At 40.4% G+C, this 12,779-nt stretch overlaps 1 protein-coding gene across 1 annotated transcript; it reads right to left on the reverse strand.

Annotated features, from left to right (window-relative positions):
• Positions 1–8,090: 8,090 nt before the first annotated feature.
• Positions 8,091–12,318, reverse strand: LOC135256148 (SH2 domain-containing protein 7-like). The gene is made up of 4 exons (XM_064337992.1): positions 12,161–12,318; positions 10,122–10,287; positions 9,224–9,691; positions 8,091–8,723 (listed from the first exon to the last, which is right to left on the reverse strand). Exons 1-4 carry the CDS (start codon positions 12,316–12,318, stop codon positions 8,091–8,093), a joined length of 1,425 nt encoding a protein of 474 aa, XP_064194062.1.
• Between the last annotated feature and the right edge of the window lie 461 nt (positions 12,319–12,779).

Consider the following 12,779-nt stretch of genomic DNA (forward strand, 5'->3'; position numbering starts at 1 on the left):
TCAAAGCTAATACGTTTTAGTTTATTTATCTTTCTCAATCAGCTTGTTGGCTGTTGCAGATTCTTGAGGCAGAAGTACAGGTACGAAACTTGCATGAAAATATATTAAGTATAATTAAGACTGTGCATTATGTTTGATATTACAGATGATATTGTATAGTGAATCAGGCAGTTGCTTTCTGCACATGCAATAGGATAAGAGTGTAACAGATGGCCTGGGATTAACTTTGAGGAAATGCGTTTAATTCTATCTTGCTCTGTTGTCTAACCTCACCTGCCCCCAAATCGCTCTCCCAAAACCACGCACTAACACTTCGCCCTGCCAAATGCATTTTCACCCCTTACTCTTCTACATCCACTCCCACTTTCTCTTCTGATTCCACAAGCTCACCTCCTACTCCCAACCAACTGCATCTCACTCCCAACTTCACACCCTCAAATCCACTCTCCCATCCTCATTTATGATCTGAAAACAAAAGGAAAATCAAAGAAGAAAACTGGAGTCTACTGAGTGCCCATGTTTCAGTGGTGAGTATGGGGCTAATACAGATCCCCACACTGCCTGTAGTGTGTGTGTGTGGTTAAGCCCAGATAGATCATGGGGAGCACACTGCCTGTAGTGTGTGTGTGTGTGTCTGTGTGTGTGTGTGTTTAAGCAGAGATAGATCATGGGGAGCCCACTGCCTGTAGTGTGTGTGTGTGTGTAAGCACAGATGAGTCATGAGGAGCACACTGCCTGTAGTGTGTGTATGTGTAAGCACAGATAGATCATGGGGAGCACACTGCCTGTAGTGTGTGTGTGTGTGTGTGTGTGTGTGTGTAAGCACAGATAGATCATGGGGAGCACACTGCCTGTAGTGTGTGTGTGTGTGTGTAAGCACAGATAGATCATGGGGAGCACACTGCCTGTAGTGTGTGTGTGTATGTGTAAGCACAGATAGATCATGGGGAGCACACTGCCTGTAGTGTGTGTGTGTGTGTGTAAGCACAGATAGATCATGGGGAGCACACTGCCTGTAGTGTGTGTGTATGTGTGTGTGTGTGTGTGTGTGTGTAAGCACAGATAGATCATGGGGAGCACACAGCCTGTAGTGTGTGTGTAAGCACAGATGGATCATGGGGAGCACACTGCCTGTAGTGTGTGTGTGTGTGTAAGCACAGATAGATCATGGGGAGCACACTGCCTGTAGTGTGTGTGTGTGTGTGTGTGAGAGAGAGAGAGAATGTGTGTGTTTAAGCCCAGATAGACCATGGGGTGCATGCTGCCTGTAGTGTGTGTGTGTGTGTGTGTGTGTGTGTAAGCACAGATAGATCATGGGGAGCACACTGCCTGTAGTGTGTGTGTGTGTGTGTGTGTAAGTACAGATGGATCATGGGGAGCACACTGCCTGTAGTGTGTGTGTAAGCACAGATGGATCATGGGATACCTCTGCAGCCAAAGGGCTGATTTTGCTCTGTGCTACCAGGGCACAGTAAATCTGATGCCTCGAGGAGCAGAAAGGAAGTGTCCTTGGCCATATTAGGTAAGAGATGATATACAGCCCACCTTTCATCTCAGATTCAAAAAATTGTTTAAAAAAAAACAAAAAAAAAACAGCACATTGTCAGCACACTTATCCTGTTTAAATGGCACAAATGGTTCCATTTCTCTCCGCAAGAGGGTTCATTTATCAAACTGCAGGGGTAGCTGAGCTGAAACTGTGTGTGTGTGTGTGTGTGTTTGTCAGGTGTAACACATAGTGTATGGTTTTTATTAGCACTTTGCAAAAGATTTAGTCACCATAATCATACAGGTCAGCTGATCTCTGGGTGTGAATATGGACACTTTTTTTGAAGCCGGCCAGTTGCAATAAGCCTGAGAACATGTCCAAGTAAAACCATTTGTGCGGCTAGAGATTTTCTGAAGAAATTCAGATTGAACAGTTAAATACACATACTATTCCTTGTTACATTACATTACATTACATTATAGGCATTTAGCAGACGCTCTTATCCAGAGCGACGTACAACAAGTGCATTGGTTCATGATGTAGAGGTGCAAAAGAAACACTAGAGTGAACACTAGAGTGTTCAGTGTACATTTGCTGCATTGGTCAGAACTTGTATGGAAGGGGACAGTAATTCTCTGACAGCGGAATCCTCAAACATCCATGAAAATCAGGGACAAGGGAGTGTCAAGTAAACATAAAGTTTGTATATTTGACAACACTCTGCCCTGGATATGGATTCTAAGCATTGAATATGGAAGCAAGAAAATTTCCGCCAAAATGCACATCACACAAACTGAACCCAATCAACCCTGAGGGTTATGCAACTGGCTATAGTGAGGATGAAATATGGAATGAAAATAAATGGATAAATCAGTGTTTCGTAGCTATTAGGGAAACAGCCCAAGCTAATATGCCGTTAATTTCTCATCCTATTAGCTGGGGCTCCATTTATGAGACTGACATGAGAAACCCGGGCGAATATGCTGCTTACTCAGCAGCTTTGTAAATTACAGCCTCCACAGAGAACATCTGCTGATTTAGATTTCAGGACAAGCGCTTCTGTTTGGACCAGATACCGACTACAGGCCAGTAAGGCTATTGAACTGCTATGTGAACATAGCTTCTCATTATGCTGCTTGGACTGGTACTGTGTGTGATGCCATCGTCTGTCATACCAAAGCACCTTCATAACACTGGCCGCATTTTCCGTAGGCAGTCCATTTTGATGGTAGCAGCTGAAGGAAGTCACCTGACTCTTAAACGCTGCATGTGGTTTAATAGCTTTTAATGCCACTTTGAGGGGCACTAGTCACTGCCGAAGATCACTCTTCAACCTTTGTTCCATTACGTGGTACACAAAGATATTGCTGTTGTCCATGTATCAAAGTTCTCTTGCTTTCGTTTTCATGTGTATTGAATCATAAGTATATTGAAAGCAGGTGCTTACATACAGTGGTGGTTACTGAGTTAATTAAGCAATTAACACCCCAGCATGCTCAGGGTCCTGTACAAAAATGCTGGGCATGCCTGGCTGCCTATAATTATGGCTAGAATAACTAAAATATGAGACCCCAGTGATTTTTATATAGGAGGGATTGATGGGGCATGTTTACCAGAAGTGTCAGTGTGACAGCTCAACTTGATGAACACAAGGAACTGCTCTAATATAATATTAGCATGGAACTAGGAGGGAAACACATTGTCAGTAAAGGGCAGCTGTGGTCAGAGCTGCATGTTCTCAGACTATGATGCCGCTCCATTAGTTTGAGCTGCAAGGCTAAACAGGCAAGCAACTCTAAATCAGTTGAGGTGAGCCTGGAACATATTGTTCCGTTTGCCTTTGAACATTCCCATTTCTGATGTTGATATCTCAATTTATGAGCATCATGTCTCAAAATCATAGTTACGAATTTACAAATACTGACTCAGCCACCAGTGACATGTTTATAACCTCCCTTGATGGCAATCATGAGCAATATCAGCATCCTAGTTTTGCAATAGTGTGTAAATCATCAATTTGAATCTGACCCCTGAGCATGATAAATTTTCCTTCTGGCAAGAATTTATGCATGTGCAGCATGCAGATATGACTCTGGTAGAGGAAACCCACACATATCTCTGTCCTAGAGAATGTGACGCATGCAGTAGGTCGAAAGTTGGCTTACGTCAATATTGGGTTTGCTCCAGGATCTTGATTCCAGACACTCAATCTCTGAAAATGCATCTGGAAAACTTAGTTAACTTTTTCTGACATAGACTTGCTGTTATGTGATTGATAGTAGCAGATTTCTGTTGCTAGATTTAGCTGACTGGGGCAGTTCATCATTTTGAGTACACATCTCAGGGACTATAGAGCCTACATAGAAACTGTAGAGGACAGGAAAGACAAGCTGGTGAAGTCCAGACAGAGTATTGAAACAGCTTCTACGACACAAACTGAGAGAAAAATTTTTTGCTGTCCATTGAAATTTCATGTTAAAATGTTACAATTATTTCCTTTTTAGTTTTGTGAATCAATGAGATCTCTCAAATCTAAACTGAACTTAACAAAGTGAATTATGCCTATGTTTTCAGAACACACCACAAATTGTTTTTCAACTTTTTAAAATGTTTTTTTTTTTTTTGGAAAATTAAACATTGCTTTAGTCTTACTGAAAACCGTTTCGAAAATGAACTATAAAATAACTCCTGGATACTGATAGCATACTGACGTAAGTATACTTTATTTAATTTCTTAAAAATGTGTTCATCTCATTATTTTTGACTCAAATACACATAACACTACCTTTAACAAAAACAAATCACAGGCCACCCATTACGCTCCAATAGATTATTACATAAACTGTAATGTTAATCCATGGGTTATTCCATAATTCTGTATTGCCATAGGTATACTTATTGGTATATTCACCAGCTTTTTTCCCATGTTGTAGTATTCAGTATGAAGTTGTTTACATTGCAGAGCTTATTCTTAGACAATAAATAAGAAAGGTAATTACAAGGATACACTTGAGGATTCTCAATATGAATCCACCATTCCTCTTTAGTACTTTAGTTTATATGATATAAATAAAAACCTTGTGAGGCCAGAAAATATAAAAAGAATTGTTTTGGTTGGGTTAAAGGAATAATAAAAAATGCAAACAAAAACTTTGGCAGCCATACGTTCTGAATAAATTCATTTTCCTTATTAATATTTATAGGGAGTTATTCCATTCTTGAAGATCTTCTTTCACATTATTCAGCAAAGGCATAAAATTTTCCTTATGCAATTGTTGCCACTTATTTTAAATATTTAATACTTTCAGGGACCCATTTGAATGTCTTCACACTTTCTGGCATATCATTCTTTCCATTATCTCTGTTTTAAAAAAAATTGATTTTATAGCCAGAAACCTCAGAATATTATTTAAAAATGGATAGAAGGATGTGGCATGGATTGTTCAACAGTGTCACACTAGAGAATAAGCTTGTAGTGCTGGTCTCCAACCTGAAGACCTGAGGTTTTCTGTTCTTGACTATTTTTCTTGGCCAAAGGTTCAATTGCCAAGGCAGCAAGTTTCAAATCTTTACTTTAAGTTTTGACAGTAGTGTTTTTGTTTTTTGGTAACCATGTTCATCATGTACAGTGTGACCTGTGATTCTGATAACACTGTCAAGCTACCCACACCATGAAATTCTTGGTCAAGTTATCCATGCTTAGAATAAGTAAAAATAATGCAACAATAGCCTAAATAATAGTCTAATTTGATAAATAATTTATTAAATTATGGCAACTTTCCTAGCACATTTCCTAGCATTATTACACATTATTACCAGCTCCCCTCCCCACCCCCCCGGCTCACCCATCTCAGGTTACTGGTCAATGCACAGACCTTCGATTTTGTCCCAGGTGTATTAGAGCATGAATGCCAATTGTTCTGAATGCGTCCCTGTTCATGCTGATTTGCATACGGAAACACGCTAGCGATCCCATATAGGCCAGGTCTCATTCAGCTTCATGTGCAAACTTCAGCCCTTCATCACTCTCCACAAAAGTATCTCCACGGTCCCTAAAGATACATACTCGTCCCAAGGCACGATTAGCCAAGTAATCTGAAAGCAACAAATATGCCATTGCTAAACGTTAGGGTTTGTCTGTGCACGTATGGGTCTTTATATTGTATATCATTATCAATCATCATCATCATCAATCGTTTTTATCAATAAATGAAGTTAATTATGTGCATTCCAAAAAAGGTTAGTATTGTAAACTAAAACAAAGACAAAAACTATATGAGGAAAATATCATCATAAACTTAAATAAAAATAAAAAGTAAACTTAATGTTTTTAAAAGGTGAAACTAAACTGAAACTAGCAAGCCTGCTCTTAAAAATAACTAAATCTCAGCTGAAGTTGAAACCATAAACTAATAAAAATTTAAATTTTATTTAGATAGGTTAGTTAATGTTGTTAAAATCAATAGCCTATTATTTAATATTCAAATAATATTGATAAACCAACTGTATTGATTAACTACTTGGTAACTACTTGAAATGATTTGACATGAATAATAAAGCATACTCCAAATAGAAAGATCTTATGTGTATGCCTTTACACCTGTTCCCAAACACACATACATTTCGATCTTACCGAAGAACAAATTCAGATAAGAAAAGAAATGAAGAGTGCTGAAATGCTTGTGGAAACTGTCATAAGCACAGTTAATCCGATCAAATCTGCTTGGGCTCATTTCGAGAACGAGGCCGGAAGAGCCAGGTGACACATCTGTTAGCGTTCTTGGGACTGCACTGAAAATTTAGGGTTATAAAATCAGTTGACATTAAGATTGGATATTCAACATTACCTGAGTTGGTGGCATACCGTACAAGAATTGATGGCACTAAGTGGCCATTCAAAACAGCTCACTGTCTGACAAATGCAGAAATGGTAAACAACATTTAGCTCATGAAGTAAGAACAATTCATCAACAATTATGAAAATGATACATTCCTTCACGTAAAAAAGTGAGATTATAGATTTATACATTTTATTACTACAGCTCATTGATGAGACTCATAGATAATTATTGCAAACTAATGTATATTAGCTAGCTGTTACATTTTACAGGCAAGTGATACACTATTCTGTCACTGAATGGATAATAAATGTGTGTAATTCCTACAGGTCGTAATAAAACCTACATTGGTCTTCTGAGAATTCAGGAATACAAAAGACCACATCAGCAACATCAATCAGGCCACTACAAGTTACAAACAGCAGAAATTGTGTTTTCAAAGAGAAGTTCACATCTTGTAAAACAGCATTTGTGTTGTTAAATGTTTCACAAATGTTGTGATGGTACAACATACAGAGATGTGATGTTCATCGGATGTCCAGTGGAGATTTTCTGAATGTAGGTTTTATTTTTTCTTATTTTCTGTAAAAAACCGCCACCACTTATCAGCCTGTAGAAAGAAAATAGAAAAAATCAATTACAGTAATTGAGTGAATTTATGAAGAAATGAATAAATGAATGAATATAAGCTTGTTTACAGCATTTAACATGCAGCATGCTTTGGGTCAACATGAATCCAGCAATATAGATGCACAATAAAATAGTATGGGTGTCCAATAATACAGTGCAGAGAGCAGGACCCTCTGTTTGTGGATGATGTTCAGCAGACATTGTTATCCAGAGCAACAAGGACCAGACACCCAGTGTGGCTACAGAACACACAAAGATCATGTTCCCTTTAATTTTAAGTTTGAAAGCAATCTGTAACATTTAATTGAAATGATTGATTATTGATTGACAATTTTTATTTTTATATAGATAACGGTTGTTGAGGTCAATGGTTGTTGACAGTTCAAATCTACATTTTATAAGCAGTTCCAGTTTTAAGTGGAACCCAACGCAATGCGATTTGGTTTTGTTACAAGGAAAATATTTTGCTTGAAGGTGGTTATCACAACTAGCTGGATTTAATAATTATTTGTCCACAAATATTACCTCTGTTGTTAGAAGCAGAAGTAAAATTGCATTTTTAAAGAGGTGTTCGATAGCTGAGCTGGATTACCCCCAAACATATACATGTTTGGTCTCATTATAAAGAGGCTAAAACCATTAATCCTTTCATAATAATATCAAAAAGCTTAGCCATGCTTCCAACAACATGAGGCAACTTTAAATATGTAAATCTGTCAGCTTTCAGACAAGACACATCTCCACCCTTCCACAACTCACCTAATCAACTAAAAAATGAAACAATGTATCATTCTCACTTTAGGTTCAATTAAGAAAACGAACCTTTAGGTGTGAAAGCACCATTAAATTTCTATATTTTAATCTGGTTGTGAATTGTACATGTTGATAAAGGTTGAGCCAACAGGTTGTTCTGCCTATTAAGAAATTTGGTGATTTAATTGATAATTGATATCTTTGATAATAATTACCTGATTAAATCAAATAAATATATTTTATACGTTGGTTAAGTAATACGTTTTAACTGTTGATATGCAAGTTTTAACAGTGTACGGTATTTAGAGAGTTGAAAATTAAACAATGGTGTTATGGTGATGAACATATTTTACTTAGTCCTCACTGTCCCAACTCGGGTATTATGGTGGCCCTACCTTTATTCCCAAACCAGACTCTGAGTGTTTGGGCTGCAGGTCATTGAGTGTCTCATATGTGTTGCTGTTGAGATCATCCTTGAGGCACTGATCTTGGATCAGCTCATAAGTGTTGCTGATGGACGGGTGGGTGCGGGAGCTTCCCTGGAAGCTCTGATCTGGGATCAGCTCATAGGTGTTGTCAATGAGGAAGCGGGCTGGTGGGGGCTCGTGGGGGACTTGGTCGTAGGTGTCCTGGTCCTGCTGGGACCCAGAAGGATGGCGGGGCTCCACAGGGCCCGGGACGCAGCTGTGGGGCACCCATTGACAGTCCTCCCAAGTGGTCTGGTACAGGGGATTGATGTTCAGCTTGTCCAGGCTGCTGCTGCTGGGCAGGCCCTGGGCAGCCCACTGGAGACTGTGCTCTCGTGGGTCCAGAAGGGAATAGGTCTGGCAGGTAGCTCGCTTGCAGGGGCTGGATGGCAGTTTTGGGGGATTGAAGGCAGCCTGCCTGTAGGGGTGCTGCATCCCCTGGCTATTGTCAAGGATAGGTAAGGAAACACTCCGGAAAGTCTCCAGGTTCAGCTCTGAGTACACCGTGCCCATTGCCGGGACCACACCACCCGTGGGCTTGACTTCCTGGGAATTGGGTCGGATGCAGGGGAGGGACCCACCACCCAGACCAGCATTGCAGGTATTCAGATGGGTGGTTGGGGGAATTTTCAGACTCTTCTGTTCAGTCAGCTGGGGTTGAATCTTGGTGTTGCTCTTGTTATGCACTAACTGAGAATTCAGAGAGCTACTCAGTGAATTTCTCAGAGCAGTGCCCCCTCTGGGCTGCCGGGGTAGTATCTGGTTGTGAAAGATAAAGGAGTCAGTGCCATGGATGACTCGCTGCTTTATTGGATATTGCTGACCTTTGTGGTTCATTTTTAAGAATTAATATCAAAATTACTGCTCCTCAGCCATACCCTATTGTATCTCACCAACTTCCTCCACACCATCACACTCCTGCAAATGTACCCCATATCAAGTCAAATTTACCCCCATTCCACTTCACCTCACCCATCTTTCAAGAAAAAAAAAGAAAAAAAAGAAAGAAAAACAATCAGTTGCAAGTTATGGGGGTGCCGGTTTACCTCTGGAGGAGTGTTCAAGTCATAAGAAATTGTAGGGGCTGCCCTCCTGTTGCAGGTCTTGGGTGGTAGTGCTGGAGGGCAGTCCTGGTATGGTGTGCGGCTGGGTGTGCGGTCAGCGGTGCGGTTGGGTGTGCAGTCAGGGATGCGGGTGGGTGTACGGTCAGGGGTGCGGTTGGGTGTGTGGTTAAGGGTGGGGTTGGGTGTACGGTCAGGGGTGCGGTTGGGTGTGCGGTCAGGGGTGCGGTTGGGTGTGTGGTTAGGGGTGCAGTTGGGTGTACGGTCAGGGGTGCAGTTGAATTCCCGATCAGAGGCATGGTCAGGGGCGTTGTTGGGTGCATGGTCAGGTGAGTGTTTAGGACCATGGTGGGGGGTGCGGATGCTCCACATGTCCTTCATGGCCTTCATGCTGACAGTTGGCCTGTCCTTCAGGTCAACCTGGACCACGTCATACACCTCGCTGCTGGGGGTCTGCATGGGGATGAGACTGTTAATCACCTGCTAAACTTGATTTCTCTTACACATGGGCCAATTCTACCGCCAACCTAAAATACACAAAGACACATTTGTACTTTGTTACACGGAAGAATTATTTTAAGGTTAAGTACAATCAAATGCTAATTGTGAGTTGCTTTCGAAAATGGCACAAAGGTGTAGGCTAAACAATATAAGAAGAGGCACCCAACCCATGTAATGTGAATCCCCTCTGTTTTTCATAGGGTGGGATTTTGCATGAAAAATACAGCACTACCAGTGCTTATTATATGGTTAAAACCTTTTTGTCTCAAATGTATAATAGTTTTTTTTTCATATTCAGGAATCAATGTGAAGTAAAAATATAATCTGCTGGTTGTAATGGACTAAAGATCACAGGGTGGGGAGGGCAAGTGGGTCTCCATACCTGAAAACAGGAAGTGGTCAGTTTCTCTCCAAAGGGCTCGATGGGGCAGCTCTTGTAGTACTCAATCAGGTTGGCCAGGCTGTCGTGAGTCTCCGTGTCTCCAGAGACGGCGAACTGCCCGGACTTGTTCTGCGTTATGACAAAGTGGCGACATCGATCCTGCCCTCTGAAGCAAAAGAGTGCTCTTTAGTCTGCTGGTCGCATTGTTTTGTCTGCTATTTGTGCGTATACTGAACTACGCAAACACAAGCTGACACAGAAGGGGCCAACAGTCTCTCTGTATAGCAGGCAGTAAATACCAGGCAGTAAATATCAGTTAAAGCAGTCAGGTTTCAATATAAATAAATATAATTAATGATTAATTAATTAATAAGTATTATTGAATTAATTTCAGCTTGAGAAATTCAGAAATTCTGATCCCTGTACATTTTCTGTAACCCATCCTTTATTGAAACGTATCAAGACACATACTATAACGTGGAATATTGTGTTTTTTAAACATAATACTATCACTGCATGTGCTCTGTAACTAGTGCACAGCACATTACTGTTGGCTTATATAAATGTCAATGGATACTAATTATGTAAAGTATGTGGAGGTATTTTTTTTAAATACATTAATTTATTAATGCCACTTGGCCATCCCAGTGTTAGTTATCAAGCTAAATTTCATCTGTTGTCTCTGGGCAGGTAACCTAAAAGACAGAGTACATATAACTAAAATAAGGTCATACAATAGGTAACAGTCATACAGTCGTTGTACATCAATGTTAAAAAGACAGACAATGCATCTTCACACAGCACCAAGAGTTTGGTACTTTTCAGGATTTCTTACAGAAATACCCACAATGACCACAGACTCTCAGCCCCAAAAATATTATTTTGCACCCTCTGACCACATGTCAACAGACAGAAGTCACAGGTCTACACAATAAAGTCCCAAAGCATTTTTTCCTTCTTTTTATTCTTCTTCTTCTTCTTTTTCTTCTTCTTCCTCTTCCTGCTGATTACATCATCACAAATGCTGCAGGCCCCCACTCAACTTTTGCTACATCAGCCAAAAAATAACATTTCATACACACACATTTTGCGGCCCCTGCAACTAGTTTGATAGTTGCTCACTGGTAGTGTGTTTGCCTATGGGACCTATGCAATGTTGACATTCAAATTGTATCACAATGTTCAGATGGTAAGATGAAAAAACACAAGGCAAAGTTGCTTGAAATAATTTAGGAAACATCGGATAGCACTGCATACAGCTTATTTCATTTGTATGAGCTAAGATATCGAATATTGTTTCTTGTAAGCCTAATTTTGATAGCAATACTTTTAATGACAGGCCTAGTTTTTGCAAGTTTGAATTAAGGACAGTTCTTTGTATGTGTGAGTAACTTGAAATTTCTATATGTTGAAAATGTATTTTTCTTCAGATTAACTTTTTCTGTCCTGATTACCTGTTTTTTTTTTTTAATATCATGGACTTGTATATGAATGAATAGCAAGTCCAAGATATTTAAAATGTGAAACAACCAGATTCTTTTCACCCTTAACAACTACAGCTGGTTGATCTGCATCTTCTTCTTTAGATAACCCACCTTAACCACCCTCCATCTGGTCCCAACCAATTGTTTGGGAACCCATGTTGTAATTTACACTCTTTCACTCACCTGTAGGAGAGAATGTAGCCAATAGCTTTGTCACTCAGGCGGATGAGAAAGCACCCCTCTGGCTGATCTTTCATCAGATCTTCAGTTTCCCTTAAACATTAAGTGTGACATTTAAATGTCATAATCCATGGCATTATTCAGCCTAGCCATATTAAGGCACCATGTTTGCATCTCTGTCACAAATCACAAACACAGGTTGATAAAGGTAAAAAAGCTAGACTGGCTCCCATATTAATTTTTTCCCCAAAGTGTCCTTGACACCTGTCATTCACATATAGGCTATGCACATATACAGCTGCATAAATGGACAGCATATTTAAAATTTTAGAATTATATACAGGTATGTTTGTCTTGAATAGAAGGAAATCTTACTTTCTGCTGATGTACCCTTGGAACCAGGGTGGGACGGTGCCATCACGTGCTATGAGAGGGGCCTGCGTGTCAGTGAACCATTTTAAGGTCAGGTCTCGCAGTCTGCGCTCCAAGTTCCCCTCCTGCGGCTCCACCACCGGTGACCGTTGCTGCTCCATCTTCCCGCTATCCTCCTGGAACCTTGTGGGAAAGAGCGGCTAAAAGCCTCGGCGAGCCGGTAATATTCCCATAGAGCAGGTAGAAGCGGGCGGGACCCGTGATTTGCCTATTTTGTTTTTGGACGTCACCCCTGCACTGAATGTGGCCATTGTTCTGGTTTATGGTCCCTGGGCCAAACTGAGCCGTGGCTGGTGCTCACTGATGGGTGAATTTTACTATCAGTGTTTCCGACATCCACATCTCTGGGCCTAAGACTGAGAGCCACATGTAAATCGTTGCTATTCATGGCTTCTCAAACTAGGGAAGGGATAGATAAGAGTGGATCTTAACAAAATCATCTAGGCAAATCAGCAGGCTGTTTCAAATTAATCATAACTGACCTAAGGCAAAACAACTTAAATCTATGCAGGGTTTTGACCAGGTCAGTAGGTAATAAGACCTATTGCCTGGTATTTCCTAT

This window comes from Anguilla rostrata, chromosome 5, assembly GCF_018555375.3.
Source record: "Anguilla rostrata isolate EN2019 chromosome 5, ASM1855537v3, whole genome shotgun sequence".
In the NCBI taxonomy this organism is placed as follows: Eukaryota; Metazoa; Chordata; class Actinopteri; order Anguilliformes; family Anguillidae; genus Anguilla; species Anguilla rostrata.